The following is a 24590-nucleotide window of genomic DNA, read 5'->3' as shown; positions in this document are numbered from 1 at the left end:
CACAAAGGACGAAAATCTGTGGCATCCACATTTTTAAAGATACGATAAAACCAAAAACGCAGAATCGGTGAGGATGACCATATCTTCTACAGTGCAAAATCTGAACCAGATCGTATAATTATTATAGCCAGAATCAAGAAAACAATTTCATTCTTTCTCGCTCTGTCTCTCTCTAACACACAGGTTTCATGGTTGGTTTTGCCAATTGCAAAATATGAGTTCAAGGATCTCAGAACCTATAAGAGCCAGAGCAACCAAATTTGGTATGCACACTCCTGTGATATCGGACCTTGACCGTTTCGTGTCCAAATTTCGCCACACCCCCTTCCGCCCACGCAAAGGACGAAAATCTGGGGCATCCACAAATCTCAGAGACTATTAAGGCTAGAGTAACCAAATTTGGTATCCGCACTTCTGTTAGATCTCACTATAAAACATATATCTCAGAATTTCGCCCCACCTCCTTCCGTCCCCACAAAAGACGAAAATCTGTTGCATCCACAATATTGCACATTCGAGAAAACTAGATCGGATCATTTTTGTAGCCAAAAGGAACAAATCAATTTGCAGTGGCTACGCAGCCCCCGACGTCACGCTCAGACTGATTTTCTGTCTCTCTCGCACGCACTCTTTGTCGTGTCGTTCAATATTAGCGGCGTCTGCCGGAGAGAGCCATACTGACTTAGTATCGGGTATAACTGTAGAGTTGCGGTGTCCGCAGCAACTCACAACGTTCCACCTCGTTATACCCGATACTCAAAATGAGTATTGGGGTATATATATAAAGTATATATATAAAGTATATATATTCTTGATCAGCATCAATAGCCGAGTCGATTGAGCCCTGTCTGTCTGTCCGTCTGTCCGTCCGTCCGTCCGTCCGTCCCCTTCAGCGCCTAGTGCTCAAAGACTATAAGAGCTAGAGCAACGATGTTTTGGATCCAGACTTCTGTGATATGTCACTGCTACAAAAATATTTCAAAACTTCGCCCCGCCCACTTCCGCCCCCACAAAGGACGAAAATCTGTGGCATCCACATTTTTAAAGATACGATAAAACCAAAAACGCAGAATCGGTGAGGATGACCATATCTTCTACAGTGCAAAATCTGAACCAGATCGTATAATTATTATAGCCAGAATCAAGAAAACAATTTCATTCTTTCTCGCTCTGTCTCTCTCTAACACACAGGTTTCATGGTTGGTTTTGCCAATTGCAAAATATGAGTTCAAGGATCTCAGAACCTATAAGAGCCAGAGCAACCAAATTTGGTATGCACACTCCTGTGATATCGGACCTTGACCGTTTCGTGTCCAAATTTCGCCACACCCCTTCCGCCCACGCAAAGGACGAAAATCTGGGGCATCCACAAATCTCAGAGACTATTAAGGCTAGAGTAACCAAATTTGGTATCCGCACTTCTGTTAGATCTCACTATAAAACATATATCTCAGAATTTCGCCCCACCTCCTTCCGCCCCCACAAAAGACGAAAATCTGTTGCATCCACAATATTGCACATTCGAGAAAACTAAAAACGCAGAATCATAGATAATGACCATATCTATCAGATTGCTGAATCTGGATCAGATCGGATCATTTTTGTAGCCAAAAGGAACAAATCAATTTGCAATGGCTACGCAGCCCCCGACGTCACGCTCAGACTGATTTTCTGTCTCTCTCGCACGCACTCTTTGTCGTGTCGTTCAATATTAGCGGCGTCTGCCGGACAGAGCCATACTGACTTAGTATCGGGTATAACTGTAGAGTTGCGGTGTCCGCAGCAACTCACAACGTTCCACCTCGTTATACCCGATACTCAAAATGAGTATTGGGGTATATATATAAAGTATATATATAAAGTATATATATTCTTGATCAGCATCAATAGCCGAGTCGATTGAGCCCTGTCTGTCTGTCCGTCTGTCCGTCCGTCCGTCCGTCCGTCCGTCCGTCCCCTTCAGCGCCTAGGGCTCAAAGACTATAAGAGCTAGAGCAACGATGTTTTGGATCCAGACTTCTGTGATATGTCACTGCTACAAAAATATTTCAAAACTTTCGTATAAAACTAAAAACTCAGAATCGTAGAAGATGACTATATCTTCTAGAGTGCAAAATCTGAACCAGATCGTATAATTATTATAGCCAGAATCAAGAAAACAATTTCATTCTTTCTCGCTCTGTCTCTCTCTAACACACAGGTTTCATGGTTGGTTTTGCCAATTGCAAAATATGAGTTCAAGGATCTCAGAACCTATAAGAGCCAGAGCAACCAAATTTGGTATGCACACTCCTGTGATATCGGACCTTGACCGTTTCGTGTCCAAATTTCGCCACACCCCCTTCCGCCCACGCAAAGGACGAAAATCTGGGGCATCCACAAATCTCAGAGACTATTAAGGCTAGAGTAACCAAATTTGGTATCCGCACTTCTGTTAGATCTCACTATAAAACATATATCTCAGAATTTCGCCCCACCTCCTTCCGCCCCCACAAAAGACGAAAATCTGTTGCATCCACAATATTGCACATTCGACAAAACTAAAAACGCAGAATCATAGATAATGACCATATCTATCAGATTGCTGAATCTGGATCAGATCGGATCATTTTTGTAGCCAAAAGGAACAAATCAATTTGCAATGGCTACGCAGCCCCCGACGTCACGCTCAGACTGATTTTCTGTCTCTCTCGCACGCACTCTTTGTCGTGTCGTTCAATATTAGCGGCGTCTGCCGGACAGAGCCATACTGACTTAGTATCGGGTATAACTGTAGAGTTGCGGTGTCCGCAGCAACTCACAACGTTCCACCTCGTTATACCCGATACTCAAAATGAGTATTGGGGTATATATATAAAGTATATATATTCTTGATCAGCATCAATAGCCGAGTCGATTGAGCCCTGTCTGTCTGTCCGTCTGTCCGTCCGTCCGTCCGTCCGTCCGTCCGTCCGTCCCCTTCAGCGCCTAGTGCTCAAAGACTATAAGAGCTAGAGCAACGATGTTTTGGATCCAGACTTCTGTGATATGTCACTGCTACAAAAATATTTCAAAACTTCGCCCCGCCCACTTCCGCCCCCACAAAGGACGAAAATCTGTGGCATCCACATTTTTAAAGATACGATAAAACCAAAAACGCAGAATCGGTGAGGATGACCATATCTTCTACAGTGCAAAATCTGAACCAGATCGTATAATGATTATAGCCAGAATCAAGAAAACAATTTCATTCTTTCTCGCTCTGTCTCTCTCTAACACACAGGTTTCATGGTTGGTTTTGCCAATTGCAAAATATGAGTTCAAGGATCTCAGAACCTATAAGAGCCAGAGCAACCAAATTTGGTATCCATACTCCTGTGATATCGGACCTTGACCGTTTCGTGTCCAAATTTCGCCACACCCCCTTCCGCCCCCGCAAAGGACGAAAATCTGGGGCATCCACAAATCTCAGAGACTATTAAGGCTAGAGTAAACAAATTTGGTATCCGCACTCCTGTTAGATCTTACTATAAAACGTGTATCTCAAAATTTCGCCCCACCCCCTTCCGCCCACACAAAGGACGAAAATCTGTTGCATCCACAATATTGCACATTCGAGAAAACTAAAAACGCAGAATCATAGATAATGACCATATCTATCAGATTGCTGAATCTGGATCAGATCAGATATTTTTATAGCCAATAGGAACAAATCAATTTGCAGTGGCTACGCAGCGCCCGACGTCACGCTCAGACTGATTTTCTGTCTCTCTCGCACGCACTCTTTGTCGTGTCGTTTAATATTAGCGGCGTCTGCCGGAGAGAGCCATACTTACTAAGTATCGGGTATAACTGTAGAGTTGCGGTGTCCGCAGCAACTCACACAAATGAGTATTGGGGTATATTAGATTTGTGGTAAAAATGGATGTGTGTAACGTCCAGAAGGAATCGTTTCCGACCCCATAAAGTATATATATTCTTGATCAGCATCAATAACCGAGTCGATTGAGCCCTGTCTGTCTGTCCGTCTGTCCGTCCCCTTCAGCGCCTAGTGCTCAAAGACTATAAGAGCTAGAGCAACGATGTTTTGGATCCAGACTTCTGTGATATGTCACTGCTACAAAATATTTCAAAACTTCGCCCCGCCCACTTCCGCCCCCACAAAGGACGAAAATCTGTGGCATCTACATTTTTAAGGATAGTATAAAACTAAAAACTCAGAATCGTAGAAGATGACTATATCTTCTAGAGTGCAAAATCTGAACCAGATCGTATAATTATTATAGCCAGAATCAAGAAAACAATTTCATTCTTTCTCGCTCTGTCTCTCTCTAACACACAGGTTTCATGGTCGGTTTTGTCAATTGCAAAATATGAGTTCAAGGATCTCAGAACCTATAAGAGCCAGAGCAACCAAATTTGGTATCCACACTCCTGTGATATCGGACCTTGACCGTTTCGTGTCCAAATTTCGCCACTCCCCCTTCCGCCCCCGCAAAGGACGAAAATCTGGGGCATCCACAAATCTCAGAGACTATTAAGGCTAGAGTAAACAAATTTGCTATCCGCACTCCTGTTAGATCTTACTATAAAACGTGTACCTCAAAATTTCGCCCCACCCCCTTCCGCCCACACAAAGGACGAAAATCTGTTGCATCCACAATATTGCACATTCGAAAAAACTAAAAACGCAGAATCATAGATAATGACCATATCTATCAGATTGCTGAATATGGATCAGATCAGATCATTTTTATAGCCAATAGGAACAAATCAATTTGCAGTGGCTACGCAGCCCCCGACGTCACGCTCAGACTGATTTTCTGTCTCTCTCGCACGCACTCTTTGTCGTGTCGTTTAATATTAGCGGCGTCTGCCATACTGACTTAGTATCGGCTATAACCGTAGAGTTGCGGTGTCCGCAGCAACTCACAACGTTCCCCCTCGTTTTTGGTTGTGATTGTGGTGTTTCCATTCTAATGGGTCCCAACTCCCGGGTCGTTGTTCCTGTTCGCTTGCGCAGTCGCGTTATTAATCCCATGGTTGTCTATGCAAGCAGTGAGGCCATGCTAGGGTTGACTCTTGCCTTCACGGGGTCATGAGTTCAGAGCCGGATCCGCGCTAGTCGGGAGCGTTGCTCAACCGAGCCTGCACCACCAACTTAATGGCGACGAATCAGGAAGCGTACCTAGGAGAACTGCCAGTTTTTAACGGGACGGGGGCGGCCTCAGCATTAGCCTAGAAGCTATTTCAGCAGGATTTCACTCCGCTTACTGAAGTTCTAGAATACTGACGCCGTCAGCCCAAAAACGTCTTTCCGTGCCGGTGTTTCCAGTTGTATAATCAAGGCTGTACTGGTCTCGGCCTTGATGCCGTGTTTTGTCGCCTCCTGCGACAGGCAGCGGCTCGCCGTGGTGGTTACTATTATTAGGTTCCACTACCTTTAGTACGACTGTCCCTAGTACGTCCCATATCACCAATAGTACAGTGTCCAAAAACTTAATTTTGGCACTGTTTTGCCACCTTAATACAGTGGCGGCCTCTGGTGGGGGAACATAATCTATGCTACATGTAGGTGTAGCAGATGTAGGAGGAGATAATCCTAGATCAGCATGAGCACGCCCTCTGCCGGTGGCTCATTGGTTCCGCTGCAGTGCACTGGTCGGCAGCTGATATATCGATCAGCTGGCCTGACGAGTAACACTTGCAGTGAAGAACAAGAGCAAGACGGCCGGGCCAAAAAGTGAAAAGTTACAATTAAAACAACAAAGAATATCGAGTGCTGAAAGAGCAGGGAGAACAAGAAAGGAGGGCAAACTCACCACCCCCCCTTGGCCAGGTGGACCAAGGGGGGACGCATTTCGCCTTCCTGCCGTCTGGAATTGGACATGCGGCCTCGCCTGCCTTGCAAATCTCCTCGGTATGTACCGGCCACACGTGTGGGTCTGTCTATTCACCGGTTTCGCTTTTTTTCCTGCAGACACTTGGCTAAATAGCCTTCCGCGCGGGAGCACCAGGAAAACGCGACCGCACTTTCTCACTTCACACTTCTGTGTCTGTGCGTGTGCGTGTTTTTTTTTTTTTTTTTTTTAATTTTTATTGGGAAAACAATTTATATTTATAAAATAACAATTATGGCTTGGAAGGGGGAGGGGGGGGGGGGGTGGGTCCGCTCCCGCGGGACTGCCGCTAGGCATTACTTCGCGGTGCGGGCTGTGGGGTCATCCTTCTGGCTTAGTTTGTCCGGCTTCGCTCCAGCCTGCGCAGCTCCTTGATCACGCTTGCTGCCATGTAGGCGACCGCGTTCCAAGATTGCTCATCGGCTAGCATCTGGTCGGTGAGGGTGTCCACACTCACTTCTGCAAGCGTCTCCCCTAGCCTCGTTCGTTCTTGCGAGAAGCGGGGGCATACAAAGAAGACGTGCTCTGCATCCTCGTCGACTTCAGGCCCGCAGCAGCTGCAATAGGGGTCGTCAGCATGCCTAAAGCGATGCAGGTACTGCTTGAAGCAGCCATGCCCCGTCAGCAGTTGGCCCAAATAATGGTCCATTTGGCCGTGCCTTCTTCGCAGCCATGGGCTAAGCTGGGGAAGGAGACGTCTGGTCCACCTCCCTTTTGCCGCTTGGTCCGAGCGCCGTTGCCACTGGGCTATAGTGCGCTCTCGCCGCTCGCTGGCTACCTCCACTCCGCTCTGCCGCTCAGCTGCCAGGAGATCCAGTGGGACCATGCCTGCCACAATAAGTGCGGCGTCTTCAGACACCGTCCGGAAGCAGCATGTAACCCTCAGGGCACAGCGTCGGTATGCGCTTCTGCAGTCTCTTCTGTATGTGGAAACCATCATTGCTGGTGCCCACACTGCTGATCCATATAAGATTATGGAGGTGACCACCCCAGCGATGAGCTGCCTGCTACGCTGCCGTGGTCCCCCTGTATTGGCCATCATCCTGCTTATGGCCGCCGTTGCTGCAGTCGCTTTTGCGCTGGCGTATTCCAGGTGGGCCTTGAAGTTCAGCCTCTGGTCCATCATTACCCCTAGGTACTTTAGCGCAGGCTTGGTCCTGATGATCGTGCTACCAACTCTCACGCATGCCTGCTCGACCTTTTTTCTGCTGCTCATTAGCACAGCCTCCGTCTTCTTCTTCGCCAATGCTAGCCCGTTGGCTGCGAGCCAGGCCACTATCATACCGACTCCTACGTTGGTTTTCTCCTCTACGTCTCTTACGTGTTTCGACACTGTCACCAGTGCTATGTCGTCGGCGAAGCCCACCAGGGTGCACCCTTCCGGTAATGTAAGCCGCAGGATATCGTCATACATCACGTTCCACAGTATCGGCCCTAGGACCGAGCCCTGTGGGACGCCTCCGGTGATTTGGTGATGTTCTGCTCCTTCTTCCGTGTCGTAGATCAGGACGCGGTCCGCAAAATAGCTTCGCAGAGTCCGTGTGATTTGCTCAGATATACCCCTCCTGGTCAGGGCCTCTAGGATGCTCTTCCAGCTGGCAGAGTTGAAGGCGTTTCGTACGTCTAGTGTACATACTAGGCAGTACTTTTTGTCGCCTCCAGCCCATCGCGTTCCTGCCATGGCTTCCCTGGCAAGGTTTGTCACCATCTCGATGGCGTCAGTGGTGCTCCTCTGCTTGCGGAACCCGAATTGGAGGTCGGAAAGTCCGCGACGCTCAGCCAGTTCCGCCTCCAGTCGGTTACATACCATCCTCTCGAAAATCTTGCCCATGGTATCCAGCATGCACAGCGGCCGGTATGACGTTGGGTCGTTGAGCTCTTTGCCTGGCTTGGGTATCAGAACCAGCCTTTGCCGTTTCCATGCTCGTGGGACTGTCCGCTCCGCTAGGCACTGGGTGTACATTGTGGCGAATGCTTCCGGATGGGCTCTAATTATGCATTTTAGTGCTGCATTAGGGACTCCATCTGGACCTGCCGCTTTCCCGATCTTCAGCTTACCCGTGGCCTCCAGTACTTCTCTGGCAGTGATGATGGTGGTGGTGTCCCTCAGGCTAGCTCCTTCTACCCTAGCTTCCTCTTGTAAGAGTGGTTGTCTAGGGAATAGGGTGCCGACTATCTCTCTCATATGCACCGGATCCTTGGGCATAGGCTGTCTGTTTAATCTCCCCATGACTAGTTTGTATGCTCCACCAAAAGGTTCCGCATCGGCCGCATCGCAGAGATCCTTGAAGCATTTGAGTTTGCTGCTTCTGATGGCCTCCTTCAGCTCTTTTCTTTTGGCCTTGAATGCCGCGCCATTTCTGCCAAATTGGGCGGAGCCTCTTGCTCGCTGGTAGGCACGCCGAGCTGCGCAGCACTCCCTCCTGGCCTTGGCAATGTGCTCATTCCACCACGGTACTGGCCGGTGCCTGCTTCCTCCGATCTTTCTTTTTTTCATGGCTGCATCACAGGCCGCTTTGACGGTCCTGTAAACGGCAAGCGCGGATGCTTCAGCATCCCCGGCGGCGCTTAGGTTTTCTGCTGCCGAGAGGAGCGCGGCTCTGCTCAGGCTTTCCTCCTTGTACCCGGCCTGGAGCGCCCGCTGTATCCTTGTTGTGTTCCTGGGTGCAAAGGTTTCCGTCATTACGGCTAAGTGGTCGCTATGGGTGTAAGCACTCAGCACTTGCCACTTCGCGTGGCGTGCGAGCTCTGGGCTTGCAAAGGTGAGGTCTATAATAGACTCCCGCCCTGCTTTGCTGAACGTTGGTGTGGTTCCTGTGTTGAGGAGACAGACGTTCAGGCTTGCAAACTCGTCCAGGAGCGATGTCCCACGGGGTGTGTTCTTGGCGCTGCCACAAGTCGTGGCCCAGGCGTTAAAGTCGCCCGCTATCAGGACCGGCGATTTGCCTCGTGCGTCGTTAGCGATGTTGCTGATGATCGCCTCATACTCCTGCTGCGTGAACCTTGGTGCTATGTAGCAGCTGTAGACAAAAGTCCCGCTGTGCTTAGCTCTCACATATCCCACTCTGGATGCTCTGTGGGTAAGCTGGCCTGGTTGTGGGCCACAGCTCCAGATTGCTGCTCCTCCGTCTGAGCTTTGCTGCCAGACTCCTTCGTGTTTCTTGCCGTACGGCTCGCTGAGTAGCGCTATGTCGATCTTCTGCTCCAGGACTGTTTGCGCCAACAGATCCTGAGCAGCTCGGCAGTGGTTTAGGTTGAGCTGTGGTTTAGGTTAGGAGTGGGCTGCTGAGCGGACGTCTCCTGGCTTGCCATCGCATAGTATGCACATTGGCGGGTTGTTGCACTGGTTGTGCTTGTGCCCCTCCCCACCACATTTGTAGCATGCATTGCTTGACACAGGCCGCTTGGATCTGCACCTGGCTGCAGTGTGTCCATAGGCCATGCACTTGAAGCAGCGGGTTGGCGCAATCCGTTGCCGCACGCGGCAGACAACCCAGCCGATTCGAACTTTTCCGAGCTCCAGGAGCTTCTTTGCGAGTGCGGGCTGAGGGTTCAGCGTAGCTACCGGCGTTGCGCCATATGCTTTGCGCATGTACGGCACTGCTCCTTGTGTTAAGTCGCCGTCGATCGCTGCAGCTATGGCCTCACATACCTCGTCGCCTGTCGTGAGCTCGTCTATGTTGAGTACCTCAACCGCGACTGTCTCCTGCATGGCCTTCACGGCTGCCTTGTCCCCAAGCGCTGCCTGGATGGCCATCTGTAGCTCCTGGGTGGCGGGGTCTGAGGATTGTTGCATCCTTAGAAGCAGCTCGCCCCAGGCAGTCTTCCTGATGCCCTGCTGCGTGTGCGTGTGTGTGTGTTTTTTCCACAAACACACAAACACTCCCCACAATGTATCACTTTGATTTCGGTAAGCGACAAAAACCCAACAAATACTATTGTACTTACATATTCATGGGAACAAGCTCAAGCTCTGTGAATATAAGGTGAAGCATTAGGTTCCCACTGTTTTGGTTCATGGGAAGCATCGCCAAGTGTCAAACAGTTGGAAGTTCAAAGTGTGGCCAAGAACTGGAATGAGAAAACCGTTTGTATTATGCTTTACCTTATTGCACATCAGAAAACAACACATTTATGGGCCTGATGTCTTAAGTGGCTTATAGAGCTTGCCCAACAGCGGACCGACAACAGCTGCAACGAAAAGACCCATGAAAGACTATGGAAAATGCTTGGAACCGGCTAGACGCGGACTAGTGGATGGAATGGATGTGGATAGGGAATCGTTTGATTATGAAAGAAGGAAAAGACACATATATAGTCTATTGGAAATTGCATTCATCACTCAGTTGTAGGGCTTTCAACTTTTGATCTAGTAAACTCCTGACCATCTGAAATCACTTGGCCGAATCATTGCCATCCATTCTCTATTCTCTCCATGCAGTCAGATCTGCTCAGGCTCCCATTGGACAGGGATGCTGTTATTATTATAGATCTCAAGTGGGAAGATTGTGGATTCATATAATGCAGCAGTGGATTTGATTCTGTTGCATTCTGCGGGCGTCATTAGCACCGACACGGGCTGTCTGGCAGTAGCTGCCATCATTGATGGTCTTTTTTGTTTACCCCATAATGTGATGTTAATTATTAGTTTTTAATGCCCACACACAACCGAGAAAGATTTTTTCACAATTAAAACTAAATAATGGTGTAAACACTGCTTAGTTATCGATCACTGATAGCTCCATGATTTGAAAATCGAAATCGAAACATATATATACATATTTTGTGAATATACAGCATATACAAAACATTGTCAAAGTGCTCGCAGAAACAGAATTGATTTCTTACATTATCTACTTCCATATAACCGCACCACGCAGCCACATTCAACACGGAGGCCGAGTTGGAAGCGCCCGAATGCGGGCAGGAGGAGGAGCCCTCTTCGCCGCCGCTCACCCGAGGACTGCCGCTGCCCGTGCCCGAGATAGTGGCCATCAACCCCAGCGATCTGACGCCCTGTCCGTGCTGCAGCCGCACCTTCAACTTGAATGCCCTGCGCAAGCATGTCGTCGTCTGCGAGAAGATCTCAAAGAAGCGCAATACCTTTGATTCCTCGCGCCAGCGCCGCGAGGGCACAGCACTTTCCACGTATGTCCTTCCCAAAAACTTTGGTCTGCCCAATGCTGAGAAGGTGTCTGGAGTTCACAACCCCACCGCTGGGAGTCGGGATCCCGTAGGCACGGGATCCACAATACCAACAGAGGTGAGTACATCTGCCAATCAATCGAGCCATCGCTCAACTCCTTCTCTCTTTCTCTTTTTCTCTTCTGGATGCTGTTGCATATTCAGAGTGTGGGCTCTCCTCTGCCCATTCGTCGCAACTCCCAAACCGAGCTGGTTCGCTCTACGGCCCGAGCTTCCGTGCGTAGAGCAGGGGGCACAGCAACAGGAACAGGAGGTGCTGCAACATCGCCCGCAGGCGACCCAAACCATGTACCAGCCCGCGATCGCTCGCCGGCCAAGCGCATCAAGGGTGTGGCCTCCGAGCACTGTCCCCACTGCGAGCGGAACTTCAACGTGAAGACCTTCGACCGGCATGTGGAGTGGTGCAAGGAGAAGGCGATTCAGGCCACCATGAAGCTGACCAACACCCAGGAGACGTCGAAAGCAAAGGAACGGCTGGACGCCAGGAAGCAATACAGGCCGCCCAATCTCAAGTAAGCCTGGTTTTCGATGACATGTCCTTCCACATATGTATTCTTGTTTGACACTAGTCACACACTTGCCACAAACCCAGACACTACCAATTTATTATTCCAATTATTTTTTCTGTTTGCCGTTTCAATTTCCACTCGCAATGAATAATTATAGGACGAAGCGCTCAATCAACCGGAACAAGTACTCCGGCAACCACGAGGATCTGCTGGACGCCGGCGACATGACGGCCCCCAAGCAGAGCCTGATGTCGTTCCCCTCCATGACCTCGTCCGTGCACAGTGATAAGTGAGGACCAAGGGATAGATATAGTTATAGATATAGAGGCTAGAGATACTTAGATACACCTAACCCAATCGCTCCTCTGTCGTTGCTTTGGTTGTCGTTGACTAATCCCCCGTATCCCCACCAGTATCCGTAATTGTAAACGTATCCTTGTGGTAGACAGATACTTCGTATTGCGCCTTGCGCCTCACCGTAGTGAGAGCATATATATCCATCAGCGAACTCAACTCATGCTCCTCCCACTCAGCCCTCCTAAAGCAAATAAGCTGGCACGCCCCCAACCAAAGAACGGGACGCCCGCAGTCCGCAGCAAGGCCGAGGGAGCCAGGACAAAAGTCACTCAAAACACAGTCACCTTGTGCGTGACCCAAGACGACGATCCACCAGCAGCACCAGCTCCGCCAAAGGAGCGCGTCCTACGCGCCAAACGCAAGCCTATCGAGACTTGTGACCGCATCACCGAAACCATGGATCGCTTGCGAAGCCAATCCAGTGGCGAAACCCTCCAGCTGGACTGTGTGGAGGCGGCACCGCTGAAGCCAGCCGCCAGGCCCCGCAAACGGATGACCAATCGGGAAAGGGTCGATGCTGCCGAGAAGGAAAATGCCTCAAATTCGAGGATCTCAATCGGTTGATCAAGGGAAAAGGTATGGGTTTGGGTTCTATAGTCAAATGTAGGGATATACCTTGTATATATGGGATGCCATGGGGTTCTACTGAGCGTAGCGTGCAGTTTCCCAATTAACTTGGCTTACGAGTACTTGTCGGATCTAAGAAGCCGGAACTTGTTCATGGTTCGTAATTAATGCGCGCCGCCGCCTCAAAAGCATTCCAAAAAGATCACCGATGCATTAAGCTCTATAAGTGGCTGTCTAGGTGCAGCTATGGTATCCAATGGATGGGTTCTTAGAGGGAGAAGTGAAGGGTAACGCGAGAGTCTCGAGATAGAAATAGAACAAATAAAAATAATATATATAGTAGTCTTGTAGAGGTTCCTATAGGATCATGGCATTTCGATTTTAGATAGAAACTTTGAGAAAATAGAACCCATTCATACCAGGATTTTTTATCGAACTATAAGCTAATTGAAGCAACCTCCCATACACCCACACGCTGCCCACGTCAGGCCCTACGACCATCGTAAAAGCAACTAAAATGGATGAAACACCGCAGGAGGTGGTTAAAGTGAAGGTGCGTTCCTCCACATCGCTAGTGCGGCAGGCGCGTCGCCGCATCCGCACACGGGAGCATCCCAGCTTGGAGTTGTGCAACTTGGAGCAGGAAATGACCCAAGCCTCATTCCCACCGCCATCATCGCCAACTAAGAAAGCGAACTCCATGCAGATATCGACCGAAGATAATATGGATTGCAGCCTTGTGCCTCTGTCGCGGAGACCGCGTGTTGCCTATTCCGATTACGAGGACGATTCGCCGCGAGCCGAGATCCAAATCAAAATGGAAACGACCACCACGCGAACTGTGTGCCGGCCCAAGAAGCGGACTGGCCAGGCCACCATGGAGATGAACAGTTCGTTACCCATGCGGGCCCTGCCCATGCCCCAGCTGCAGCAAAGCCTGGAGGCCCTCGGCCACACCATGAGCCATACCAAGCTGCCCAGACTGCACCTCGGCAGCGATCGGCTGCAGTTCGAGCGCGATGTCATTGAAATGGACAACGAATCGAGTGAGCTGGAATGTAGCAAGGAAAATATGATGAGGAGGTCCGCGAAGATCCTCGAACGCACGTCCAGTCCGAATAGTGGAGAGTTCCCGCAGGTCGAGAACAGCGACGTAGAAGCTGAGAGCGATCAGCGGCCTGTCACGAAGCTGCCTCTTGTGGCCAAACAGAGCGGCAGCAGGATCAGTCGCTGCCTGGTGATGCTCGAGCAGGACGAGGATGGAAAAATGTACATCAAGGAGCCGCCTGCCAAGGACGACAGCCACTCGCTTCCCAATTCCCGCCGCGGAGGCACCTTCAAGAGGTTTGTAGCCTGCTAATCTGATTCACCCTCCTCCTCTTCCTCCTCATGCCATTTCACCCAGACGACAGCCAGGCTATGCACAGACGGGCGGGTTACCATTAAAGCTTTCCCACAGAAACTTTCTACCATTTTGCGCTCTTTCTCTCACTTTCCTGCATCCTTTCCAATCTCCTGCATAGCGGCCTCAGTGGAGTCAGCGTCCGCGGCGACAAGTACGATCCCTTCCTCTCGGCCAAAAGTCAGCTGGAGGAGCTTTGCTCCCCCGGCACGCCGCCGGAGCAGGAGGAGGTTTCGGTTCCCCAACAGCCACACTAACAGCCACACCAAGTCTTTCCATGACCACCTCGTTGACCATGCCGAGCAGCAAGGCACCGCCGACCACACCGAAACCCTCACCTGCCTCCAACTTCCGGCGCTTTTCCTCTCTGCGGGGCCCCCGGCGCACACCGCTGCTGCCTAGTCGTCCGTTGTTTGCGACCAACTATCGCCCCACCATACAGCGGGGCCTCTCCGACGAGGGTCCCATCTCCACGAACTTCCTCAAGCCGGAGGAGTACGACGAGATGCCGGTGCGCGCCTCCTGCGTCAACGACTTCCACAGTCCACGCGTGGTCCGCCGGGATACGAGTACGTCCAACCGCAAACAGATGCTGAAGCTACCGGTGGGCGTTGGCGCTGCCAGCGAGACCACAGCTCAGGCACTGCCCGGGCGTAACGTGGCCATCCCTGGCGGTGTTCCTTAAATACGAACACGAGCTGGAAGAGCTGAATGCCAAGGCAGCGGAGGTGGCAGCCGCCAGTCAACTGACAAACAAGGAGCTTAAGGATAAGAGCAACAACCTGAGCAAGCAGAACTCGGCCAAGAACCTGACCACGTCCAGCAATCCCGGCCAGCTGCCGCCCCTGGCCCTGACCACGGTGACACCAGAATCAGCACCAGCCACAGCCCCACCCCCAGTTGCCGTGTCGGCCAAGGAGAATAACGAGAAGAGAGTGCCCCCTTGCGGCTGGAGCACATCAGCAGACCAGCGACGGCGACGCCATCAGTCCATCAGCCCGACAGCGGTGGGGCGAACACCCTAACACCCATCAAGCTGGAGAGCATCTTCGGCTTTGGTCGTCCGGCCGCAGCGGGCGGCGGACAGTTCATCGACCCAAAGCTGATCAACGCATGCGATAATCTGCACGATAATCTGCTGAAGCGAAAGATGCGCTTGGGACGCAATCAGTTTCTGTACGATGCCTCGCCGGAGGATGCCGATGCCTCGTCGGGGTGCTCCGCCGACGATGAGGCCAATCGGTCCTCAACGGAGTACGACGAGCAGTGCTGGCAGCAGCAGCAGAAGCAACTGCTGGCCAATCCAATGCCCCTGGTCATGCCGATGGGCAACATGCCCACCTTCGACGACTTTGACTTTGAGGAGTTTCTCTCCTCATTCGAGAACGAGAATGACGACGAGCAGTTCCCGCTGTTCAAAGATTGTCGCGAATTCCTGCTGAATTCCATAAAGCGACTTCGACCCCACAACAGACCACTACAGCCACACTGAGACCGGCCACCACCAGTAGCATCCTTCAGCCCAAGTCACAGCCCACTAAAGACCCTCACACCCACAGATCCAACTCGAATAGTTCAAATAGCAAGGGAGGCGCGAAATTGCGCCAGCAATCGAATGCATCCAGTGCTAGCAGCCACGACGAAAAGATGCAGCAGATGGTGGGGAAGAGGCCAGTCGAGGATCAGCAGAAGCGGGAGATCTTCATCAGCATCGAGACGGAGACATATGCCCACGGCCGTTCCCCAATTTCACCCGACTCCCTGCGCCACATGGTGAGCAATTCACAGACGCCCATCGACGTGCTGCACATCGAGAATGGCAACGAGCCGGAGCACGCTCGGTTCAGAAAGATCAGCGATACAGAGGACGCCTATGTCGACGCCCAGGGCGGGCCTGAGGATCGGGCCAGCCAGTTGGCTGGCAATGCCAACAGACTGGCCCTATTATCGAGCGACTCCGTCCAGGTCAATAACGCTAAAAATCTGATCCAGCAAATGCAGAGCGAGTTTCGGCAACTGGGCGAGGATGCCGGCGCCTCAATCCGTACCCTGTTCATCAGAAGACCCGAAGAGCAGGGTACAGCAAGGGAATTGGATCCGGAGCCAGTGCAACAGCTTCAGCAGCAGGAGCAGCATCAGTTGAAGGCCAGCTCCCCCTTGACACCCTCAGCATCAGCGGATTCCGACGAGCTAAGCAGTCTCGATGGTTATACCATGTCCTCGTCCCACTCGTCTCGTCGCGGCGCTAGCTCCAAGCTAAGCTCCGACTCTGCCTATGGCAGGTGAGTAATCTGCCATGATGACTTTCATTGAATAATTTGTCTTGCATTTCTATTGCAGCACCAACTCCCCCTACAGCCTGTCGCGACAGCGGTCCGGTGACCTACAACCGGGTACACCACGCAACCAGAATCTGCTGCGTCCGCACACGGCCAGTGCCAAGCTGCCGAGCGCCATGACTGATGTCTCGACCCAGGCGCACACTGCCTATGGCACTCTCAAGGCACGTCAGAGGCTTTATGGCGGCGGCGGCGGCGCTATCAATAGCATTGGCAATGGCAATACCGACGGAGCAGAATCCTCCAGTGGATCGGAGCACTCTCTGACAATGTCCACGCAGCAGCCGCAGGAACAACAGAAGCACAATAGACCAGACAACAACTACAACTACCAGCAGCAGCAACAGCAGGTGCAATCCCAGCCAGTATATAACAACAACAACAACAATGGGCAGGCGTCGCTGACTCCAACCAAATCGCAGCATTCCCTGCTGAGCTGTAACTCCGCGTCCAGCCTAAGTTCGAGTATGAATATGTCCAAGTTCTGCCACGAGTGTGGCGGCAGGTTCATCATCGAGCACGCCAAGTTCTGCATGGAGTGCGGCGTGCGGCGAATGATACTCTAATCTCGGGTCTTAACCCCACGTAGATATTGTTGTACCCCATCCCCCACTCACAAAATCACATCGCAACACACTCACCCTGATGATGGTGACGAAGAGCGTCGCCTCCTGGGGTCGGGGTCTTTTATAAGTGTATACCAAATGTAGTTACTCACACGCAATCGAGGCAGCTAAGGAGAGCGTTAGATATGTCCTACACACAGAACAATAATAATATTTAATATATATATTTTATTATAAACCAAAAATGCGAACACAAATTTTTATATCGAACGAACGGAGACAGTCATTGCAGAAGAAGTTCATTAAATTGAGGTTTCTCTAATTAACTTTGCATTTCTCGTTAAGTGCACATTTCTCTGACTCAAAACAAATGTAAACCATTAATCACTTTAAAAAAGTAAAATTGTTGATTAACAAAGACTGAACGAATTTATACGATAGGCGATGGACAAAAAAATTAAATGAATGACAGGCTCCTCCGCAAGCAAGATCGTAACTATTTTTAAACATTTTTCGAAAACTAACGCAGCAACTCCATTGTATTGTATTCTTTATAATCTGATTACTAATTATATAGAGACGATCAACAAGCATAAAGGTATGGTGTATTCCGGAATGGGTCCCGATTATCGCCTTCTTGTGAAGCAAGCTCGAAAGATCGCTCAGACCTATTTCCTGACTTACAAGGAGCCGATTCCCGTCTCACAGCTGGTGCAGCGCGTGGCCACACTCATGCAGGAGTATACCCAATCCGGCGGCGTGCGTCCTTTTGGTGTGTCTTTACTGATTTGCGGCTGGGACAATGACCGCCCATATCTTTACCAGTCTGACCCCTCGGGCGCTTACTTCGCTTGGAAAGCAACTGCCATGGGCAAGAATGCAGTCAATGGCAAAACCTTCTTAGAGAAGCGTTACAGCGAAGATCTCGAGCTGGAAGACGCCGTTCACACTGCGATTCTGACACTGAAGGAAGGCTTTGAGGGTAAAATGACTGCGGACAACATTGAGATTGGAATCTGCGATCAGAAGGGATTCCAGCGTCTGGACCCGGCCTCGATCAAGGACTACTTGGCCAACATCCCCTAAATGTTAGGCGCCCCATAAAACGATAAAGAGAACCCAAGCTAAGCTTTTTGTACGAGTACGGGAAATTAAAAAACAAATAAAAACAAATATATATACTCTAAATGATAATGCTTACACAATTGCATCTGACTATCAATCCGGTTGAGCGTACCAAACGACATCCATTCATGGGAACTACTCATCCGGTCCGAGGAATTTCTCAAATAATACCTATTCTTTTCCTTTCGTTTAAGCTCTTAAAGACCGCAAGAGCAAGAGCAGCCCACTGTTACAGATAGACAAATAATACAAATAAAATTTAAAAAAAAATTAAAGTAAATGGTTACAAACAGATGCGTACTTTAGGAATGTTCTAGGCAGTCTCTGGGTCTTGCACATATTATTATCAGGGTACGGCAGCCGTTAGTCCTAGCTTATATCTAGAAGATTTTGTTCGATTTAGATTAGGGAAGAGCGTAGCTCTATGATATATTTAAAGCATTCATCATGGCACAGATGGCGGTGGAGATTTTATCTGTAAAATAGGTGGTGTAGCAAAATAAATCCAAGACTGTAGTTTAAGCACTTACCCATTTCTGGGATCACTTGCTTGGCTTTAACTAAGGCTTTTTTCGGATTTGCAGTGTTCACATTTTTGCCATCTTCCAAATCGCTTATAGCCACATGTTTTACCACGAAATGCAATGAATCTCTCTTTTTGAAGAGATACGTTTGATGTTGGATGCACTCATCAATGATGAACTTGAAGTCGGGATGATGGCGCAGAGTGACGGGATTACCAATCAGTATGAGCAGCGCCTTGGGCCGCGAAATGAGCACATTGATGCGACGCGGGTTACGCATGAACCCCATATAGCTGAACGAACGCACCAGAGTGGCAATGATGATGAGCTTCTCTCTGCCCTGATAGGTCTCCACGCTGCCAACTTCCACATTGCCGAGGCCCTGCCGCTTAAGCTTCCGAATGATTAGGTTGCCCTGAGACGTGTATGGAGCCACCACACCGATGTCTTCCTGCTTTACCTCTATATTTGGGCCGAGGCCATTTTTTATCAAGCGCTTGACGTGCCAGCACAGAACCTCTGCCTCCAGCGAATTGAAGGAGCTGGTGGTGTGCTCCTCCTTTTTGGTGACTCCATGTGTGGCCTGGAAGATGATGGGGAACTGGCCATTGGGCAGCACATCCCATTCAGCGGCAAGGTTGACCTGTTCGTCCGGAGCCTTTGCGATTAGCTCTCCGCCGTAGTAGAGCTCGTTAAAAAGACGCACGATCTCGGGATGTGACCGATAGTTACGACGCAGACGCACCTGAAGGGTGCGATCGTAGTTGCCGTTCTCGTCTACCTTGTAGCAATCCGATGCCAGTAGTCGCTCCATGAGAGATTGATTCAAGCCAAGGGACGCAGCCCGGCTGCTTTTGATCACTGCTCCCAGCTGCTTGTGATCTCCGGACAGAATTACATGACAATCTTTGTTCTTTTTAACACCCACAATGCACATAATAGTCTCCGGCACGGTGGAAGCTCCAGCCTCGTCGATGAATATGTGGGTGAAAAAGTCACCAAAGCCATCGTTAGCCAGGCGGCCGACAGTAACCAATGTGGCCACGATGATGGTATACGTAATCACATTACGCACTCGTAGATGCTTGAACAAATGGTCCGAGCAATTGGAGTTCTTCAGCAGCAAGGGCGGCACCAATTTCAGTACCTTCTTGAATATGCTGCGTGAATAGATTCGGATCAGCGGCTTTTCCCTTAAAAACATGAGCCGAAAGTTTCCTTCGATATACTCGCACAGTTTCATGGCAATCGTGTCGCAGGCCGAGTTCGAACCGGCTGTTACAAGGATGCGGCTTTGCGGTCGTCGAAGGCGCACCTGTAGAATGGCCTCCACAATGGTAGTGGTCTTGCCAGTGCCTGAATGGATAGAAGGTGTGAATTGTGTACGACTGTGGCTAGCATACCTGATGCTTACCTTGTGGTCCGAACACTATAAATGGAGCTTTGGGATTGGGTCCAGTCACAATCGTCTGCACCGCCTCCAACTGTTCTTCATTGTCGCCTATGGTCTCGTTCAGCAGCGAAATATGTGCTGGAGGAGCTTGCGGGGGCGGCGGTTGGATTTGCATCCAAGATGGAAGATTGCAGTCATGCAATGAAATCTTCGAGGTTTCTATCATTGTGGTTAGCCAATTCGGAAAGGGAAAGAGGTAACGACGGAGACCTGGCATCTCCGGGAGCATATTGACAGCGCGGTACATAAAGCGAAACGGAATACGCGTGGAGCGGAGAATTACATGAAAGCGTTGCGACTGCAACACATTGTCGTCTGGAAGTTTTCCCCTACTGAACTTGAAGTGAACACTGGTGCGGCAGACCTGTTCCACACTGGCCACATGGCGGCGCATCGGATCTTTAAAAGGCAGTTGCTCATGCGGATGTGGAAACAGGGCCGATATGAGCTCCTTTGGCAGCGGCGAAGCCATTAAACTGCACTTGGGTATCAAGACAACCTCATCGATTCCCGGGGACACCACTTCCTCGGCATTTACAGAATATCTAGCAGAGAGATCGACACGAAATGCATTTATATGTACTTTATGAACCGCCACATCCGGCTCGATGAGCTGCGAGTACAGCTTCATTGTAGTCACATCCTCGATAGTAAGCAGAGTCAGCATCACCGAGGACGCATTGTAAAACTCCAACTTCTCGGTGCTCAAATAATGCGCAAAGATGGCGTCATTGTCGGTCAAATCGTCGTCCATAAAATTGTTTGTCTGGGCCTGCAGCATTTTCGCATTGGGCTCGTAGTACGGCAGGTCGCGCGTAAAGCCCGATGACCTGCAAAAATTTAATGTAAAACAGTAAAATGCACTCCCTGGTACTCCTCACCTACCCGTTCTGTATCCCGATTCCCGGCATAGTTTCTCCGGCATTCGTTCCGTTTAATGGTTCCGATTTCGCTAGCTGTACCGTTTGTTTTAACCAAAAATCCACCTGAATTGTTCGGTGCGACAGCTGCCGATCTAACTATAATTTGAAATTCATTATTAGCGAACTTCCACTAGTTGTGCTGCATGCTCACTTACAAGTTGCAGATTCATTCCGCTTGCGTGCATGCGTGTTGATGCCACTAAAAACAAGAATACACAAGTAAAAACAGGGACTGCGCGATAAGCATTCAGTAAAAAAAAGTTCCGTTAACTCTTAGCTCTGTCTGGTAGCTCTGCTTCGGTATTTCGAACTTTGCGGTATACGGCCACATTGCGCACTTGCTCCGCTCTCCCTCTCCAGGTCATACATCTTGCGAATATCTTAGAGATGCGCAGCTTTAGCTCTAACGATTACCCAGTCGATAGTATCGAGGGCCGTTTGTTTGATCTCCTGTTGATTAACTTAACCCATTGTAGACCATTGGGTATTAAATGCACTCCAAGAATATTAAGAAACTTGAAGAACTTTAGCGCTGTTCTGGTAAAAAATATCGTTGCCCTTTTTTATGTATAGAGAAAGGACGGAGAAAAAAAACAGATAGAGAAAGTTCAGTTTTATTTTCTGCGGCGTAACTCACGCTGTTCACCTGTTTAATTTGAGGGGGTTTAAGGGGGTTAAGTTTGCTGGTGTGTAATGTTTACAATGGACCAGGCCGACTCCAACGTTTAATTGAGGAAATTGAGACCAACGATGTGCTGGACGATGAGTTGGAGCAGTTCGAGGAGACGCAGCCCCTCAGGATTGTGGACATCATAGACATGGCTACAGGGGAGGCCGAAGACAGTGACCAGAACTACGACTACGAGGAGGAAGGAGCGCTAATCAAGCGCTATGTGCAGGGAGTCCAGTGCCTAGAATTCCCAGACTTCTGCACAAAGCTCGAGCCCAGCGACGAAGATGATGAAAATAATGGAGAGGAGGAAGCAGAGGAACAACCCACAGTGTCTGCGCAACGAAAACCGCCGGTGGGACAGCAGCAGGAAGGTGCTCGCTCCGGCGGTGGCGGAAATCTGGGGCGCAAGAGCCAGCTGAGCCCCGCTCTGCATGGATTGATGGGCAAGGCGAACCTGAGCTTCGCGTACGGTCGGTATGAGACAGCCGAACGGATTTGCATGGAGATCATCCGCCAGAACCCGCTGGCCAGTGAGCCGTTCTACACGTTGGCCGAGATCTATGAAAATCGCGACGAGGTCAAGTTCCTGCACTTCTCCACTCTCGCGGCACACTTGAACCCTCAGGATCGCGACATGTGGATAAGAGTCTCTGATTTGCTGGTGCAGCAGGGCAACATGGCTCGTGCCCGTCTTATTTTTACAAAGGCCATCAAAGTGCTTCCAAAAGGTTACTTGTTAAGGCTCCGAAAAGCCCAGCTGCTGGAGAAAATGGGCGAGACGAATGCGGCCATGTTCACGTACCTCAAGATGCTGCCCCTGATGCCGCCAGAGGAGTGGAGCACGTGCCTTAGCACGGCGAAGAATGTGGCTCGTTTCTTTCACGTCCTCGAGAAGCATGCGATAGCTCTCGAGGCCATGGAGGGGGCGTACAGTGGATGCGAAGCCCGCTTCAGCCTGGAGGATCTCAACATGTATCTCGAACTGTTGATTATCAACAAGCGATACTCCAAGGTGCTCAGTTGCCTCAGAGAGCGAACAAACTTTGAGCTGGAAGACGATCAGGAGGAGAGCCTGGAGATGATTTACTTTTGCGTCATACCCGACGACTACGCGCCCGAGCTGAGGGCCAAGCTATGTGTGAGTCTGATCCATCTGCGGGCCCACCACCTCTTGGGCTACCTCATCCAGAATGTACAGGAGCACATCCTGTCCGTGGGCCGCGTGGAACTGTACATGGACATCACGGAAGCCCTGATGCAGGAGCACAAGTATGCCGAGGCCATAGCCCTTATGAGTCCCATCACCGATGGCGATACCTTCGACTGTCCCGCCTTCGTCTGGCTGCAGCAGGCGGAGTGTCTTCGCCAGCTAAATCGCACCAATGAGGCCATCCAATGCTACCAGAGAGTGGTCCATCTAGCCCCCGTTTGCTACGATGCCAAGTTCACGCTGTCCGCACTTCTGAAACAGCAGGGCCGGCATAAGGAGGCCGTCGAGGCCTTGGAGCAGTCTGGCGAGGTCGAGGGCCAGCCCTTGATTGCTCGCCTGCTCTACGAAAGATGCGTAATGTTGAAGCAAATCGGGCGCATCGAAGAGTTTCTGGACGTGGGATATGTTTTGCTCAGTAGACATTCCATCAAGCTGAAAAATCGCGAGGAAATGATAGCGGCGGCCAACGGCGGAAGTACCTACAACGCCGAGAGCTTAAAGGCCATTATGCAGATGCGAAGTCTGGCAGCTGGGGCAACGGGATCAACAGAGCCGGAGCTGCAGGCAAAAATACTTACTTGTTCGATTCCGAAAGAATTCCATTCAATTGAATGATCTTTAGGATCCCGGCAAGAGTGCCGCATCAGAGGCCTCCGATCTGACCATCAAAGATGAGTATGATCTGTTTCTGGACCTGATGCGCACGGCCCACACACATGGCATGAGCAGTGCCGCTGAGAAGCTCTGCTTCGCAATGGTCACCACAAAGAGGTTCACGTATTACCATTACGAGATTGAAAGGATTATGATACTGGCCTGCTATTTCAATGACGACTGCGCCATTGCGTTTTCGTATCTGCGTGAACTCATCGCAAAGCAGCCGAACCAGATAAACTTGTGGACCCTGCTCTCCCTGCTCGTCCAGAAGGGGGAGGACATGCGGTACTGCCGCTACATAAGGCGTCTCCTGCATCGCCAGCCCCTTGTCGACCAACAGATGCGTCTCTTCCTGGGCCACTACCATCTCACCTGCAGTTCATTCAAGTACGCCCTCAACGTGTACGTGCCCATGCTGCGCGAGAATCCGGATCCCTTGGTAGCGCTTTCCATAGCCGTCGTCTTCAATCAGTTGGCCCTGCAGAAGAAGGTGCTCCGGAAGTCGGCAGCCGTAGCTCAAGCGGTGGCCTTTGCCGAGCGCTACAAAGAACTCCGGTCTGCTGGCGATGATTTCTGCAGGTGCGCTGCCCAGCAGGAAATCTTCTACAATATCGGAAGCATCTACCATCAGGCCAATATACTCCACCTCGCAGTCGAGTTCTACGAAAAGGCCTTGGCCGTGCATCATCCACTGATTGCCGAGTATGAGGACACTCTGGGACTTCAGCACGAGACGGCCTTCAACTTGCATCTCATCTACCGCGCCAATGGCAACCCCTGGAAGGCCCGTCAGTATCTCTTGCGTTACTGTGTGGTGTGATATATGTATTTAAGATGATCAATAGAAAATAGGTGAAAATATGTAATTGTGTTTATTTGAATCTCTGTGGAGACGTATATTGAGTAATTGGCGACGATGTTTGACCAAACGCTTGGGACAGGACTGGCCGCCATGCTTCGGCTCGCTTATGACAAAGCGATGGGCCTCGGAGAAGCCGAGGCCGCAGCTGACGCTACAGGCCGACCAATTTTCCCACTCGGACATGATGCAGCCTTTGGGTAGATTGCCATCCTGGTGAGCTGTGCTCGAGGCGGAGCCTGTCATGCTGCAGGTGTGCAGACAGTCGTTCTCCGTAAGGAAGTTGTTCCGGTTTCCACGGCAACCGCCGTAGCTGAACGCATCGCAGCGATGGGTGTGCGG

The 24590-nt window shown here is 50.5% G+C and overlaps 5 protein-coding genes and 1 pseudogene across 7 annotated transcripts; 4 read left to right on the top strand and 2 right to left on the bottom strand.

Annotated features, from left to right (window-relative positions):
- Positions 1-21110, bottom strand: part of LOC117191953 — a 29123-nt pseudogene extending 8013 nt beyond the window's left edge.
- On the top strand, positions 9756-12347 carry LOC117191966 (zinc finger C2HC domain-containing protein 1A-like). Of its 2 annotated transcripts, none has more exons than XM_033396708.1 (6): positions 9756-9789; positions 10760-11142; positions 11229-11596; positions 11751-11882; positions 12007-12071; positions 12127-12347. In XM_033396708.1, the coding sequence occupies exons 1-6, from the start codon at positions 9771-9773 to the stop codon at positions 12243-12245; spliced, it is 1086 nt and encodes a 361-aa protein (XP_033252599.1). In that variant the 5' UTR covers positions 9756-9770; the 3' UTR covers positions 12246-12347. The 2 variants fall into 2 exon arrangements, with proteins under 2 accessions (XP_033252599.1, XP_033252598.1); XM_033396707.1 differs by having other exon boundaries at positions 12007-12074.
- On the top strand, positions 12582-17150 carry LOC117191959 (probable nuclear hormone receptor HR38). Its single transcript, XM_033396700.1, has 3 exons — positions 12582-13861; positions 15479-16201; positions 16260-17150. The coding sequence occupies exons 1-3, from the start codon at positions 13035-13037 to the stop codon at positions 16822-16824; spliced, it is 2115 nt and encodes a 704-aa protein (XP_033252591.1). The 5' UTR covers positions 12582-13034; the 3' UTR covers positions 16825-17150.
- Positions 17406-17992, top strand: LOC117191967 (proteasome subunit alpha type-2-like). The gene has a single exon (XM_033396709.1). The coding sequence runs from the start codon at positions 17425-17427 to the stop codon at positions 17908-17910; it is 486 nt and encodes a 161-aa protein (XP_033252600.1). The 5' UTR covers positions 17406-17424; the 3' UTR covers positions 17911-17992.
- On the bottom strand, positions 17505-20907 carry LOC117191956 (putative helicase mov-10-B.2). Of its 2 annotated transcripts, XR_004474121.1 has the most exons (5): positions 20812-20907; positions 19888-20756; positions 18480-19829; positions 18251-18424; positions 17505-18175 (listed from the first exon to the last, which is right to left on the bottom strand). XR_004474121.1 is itself a non-coding variant. In XM_033396697.1 (4 exons), exons 1-4 carry the CDS (start codon positions 20835-20837, stop codon positions 18372-18374), a joined length of 2298 nt encoding a protein of 765 aa, XP_033252588.1. In that variant the 5' UTR covers positions 20838-20907; the 3' UTR covers positions 17505-18371. The 2 variants fall into 2 exon arrangements, 1 of the variants encoding a protein (XP_033252588.1); XM_033396697.1 differs by having other exon boundaries at positions 17505-18424.
- A 126-nt stretch (positions 21111-21236) lies between the features above and the next one.
- Positions 21237-24255, top strand: LOC117191416 (general transcription factor 3C polypeptide 3-like). The gene is made up of 3 exons (XM_033396289.1): positions 21237-21285; positions 21510-23296; positions 23355-24255. Exons 1-3 carry the CDS (start codon positions 21237-21239, stop codon positions 24207-24209), a joined length of 2691 nt encoding a protein of 896 aa, XP_033252180.1. The 3' UTR covers positions 24210-24255.
- The last annotated feature ends 335 nt before the right edge of the window (positions 24256-24590 follow it).

This window comes from Drosophila miranda (genome assembly GCF_003369915.1).
Source record: "Drosophila miranda strain MSH22 chromosome Y unlocalized genomic scaffold, D.miranda_PacBio2.1 Contig_Y1_pilon, whole genome shotgun sequence".
NCBI lineage: Eukaryota > Metazoa > Arthropoda > Insecta > Diptera > Drosophilidae > Drosophila > Drosophila miranda.
Note: the sequence above shows the minus strand (reverse complement) of the source record. Positions and strands in the feature narration are given on the sequence as shown.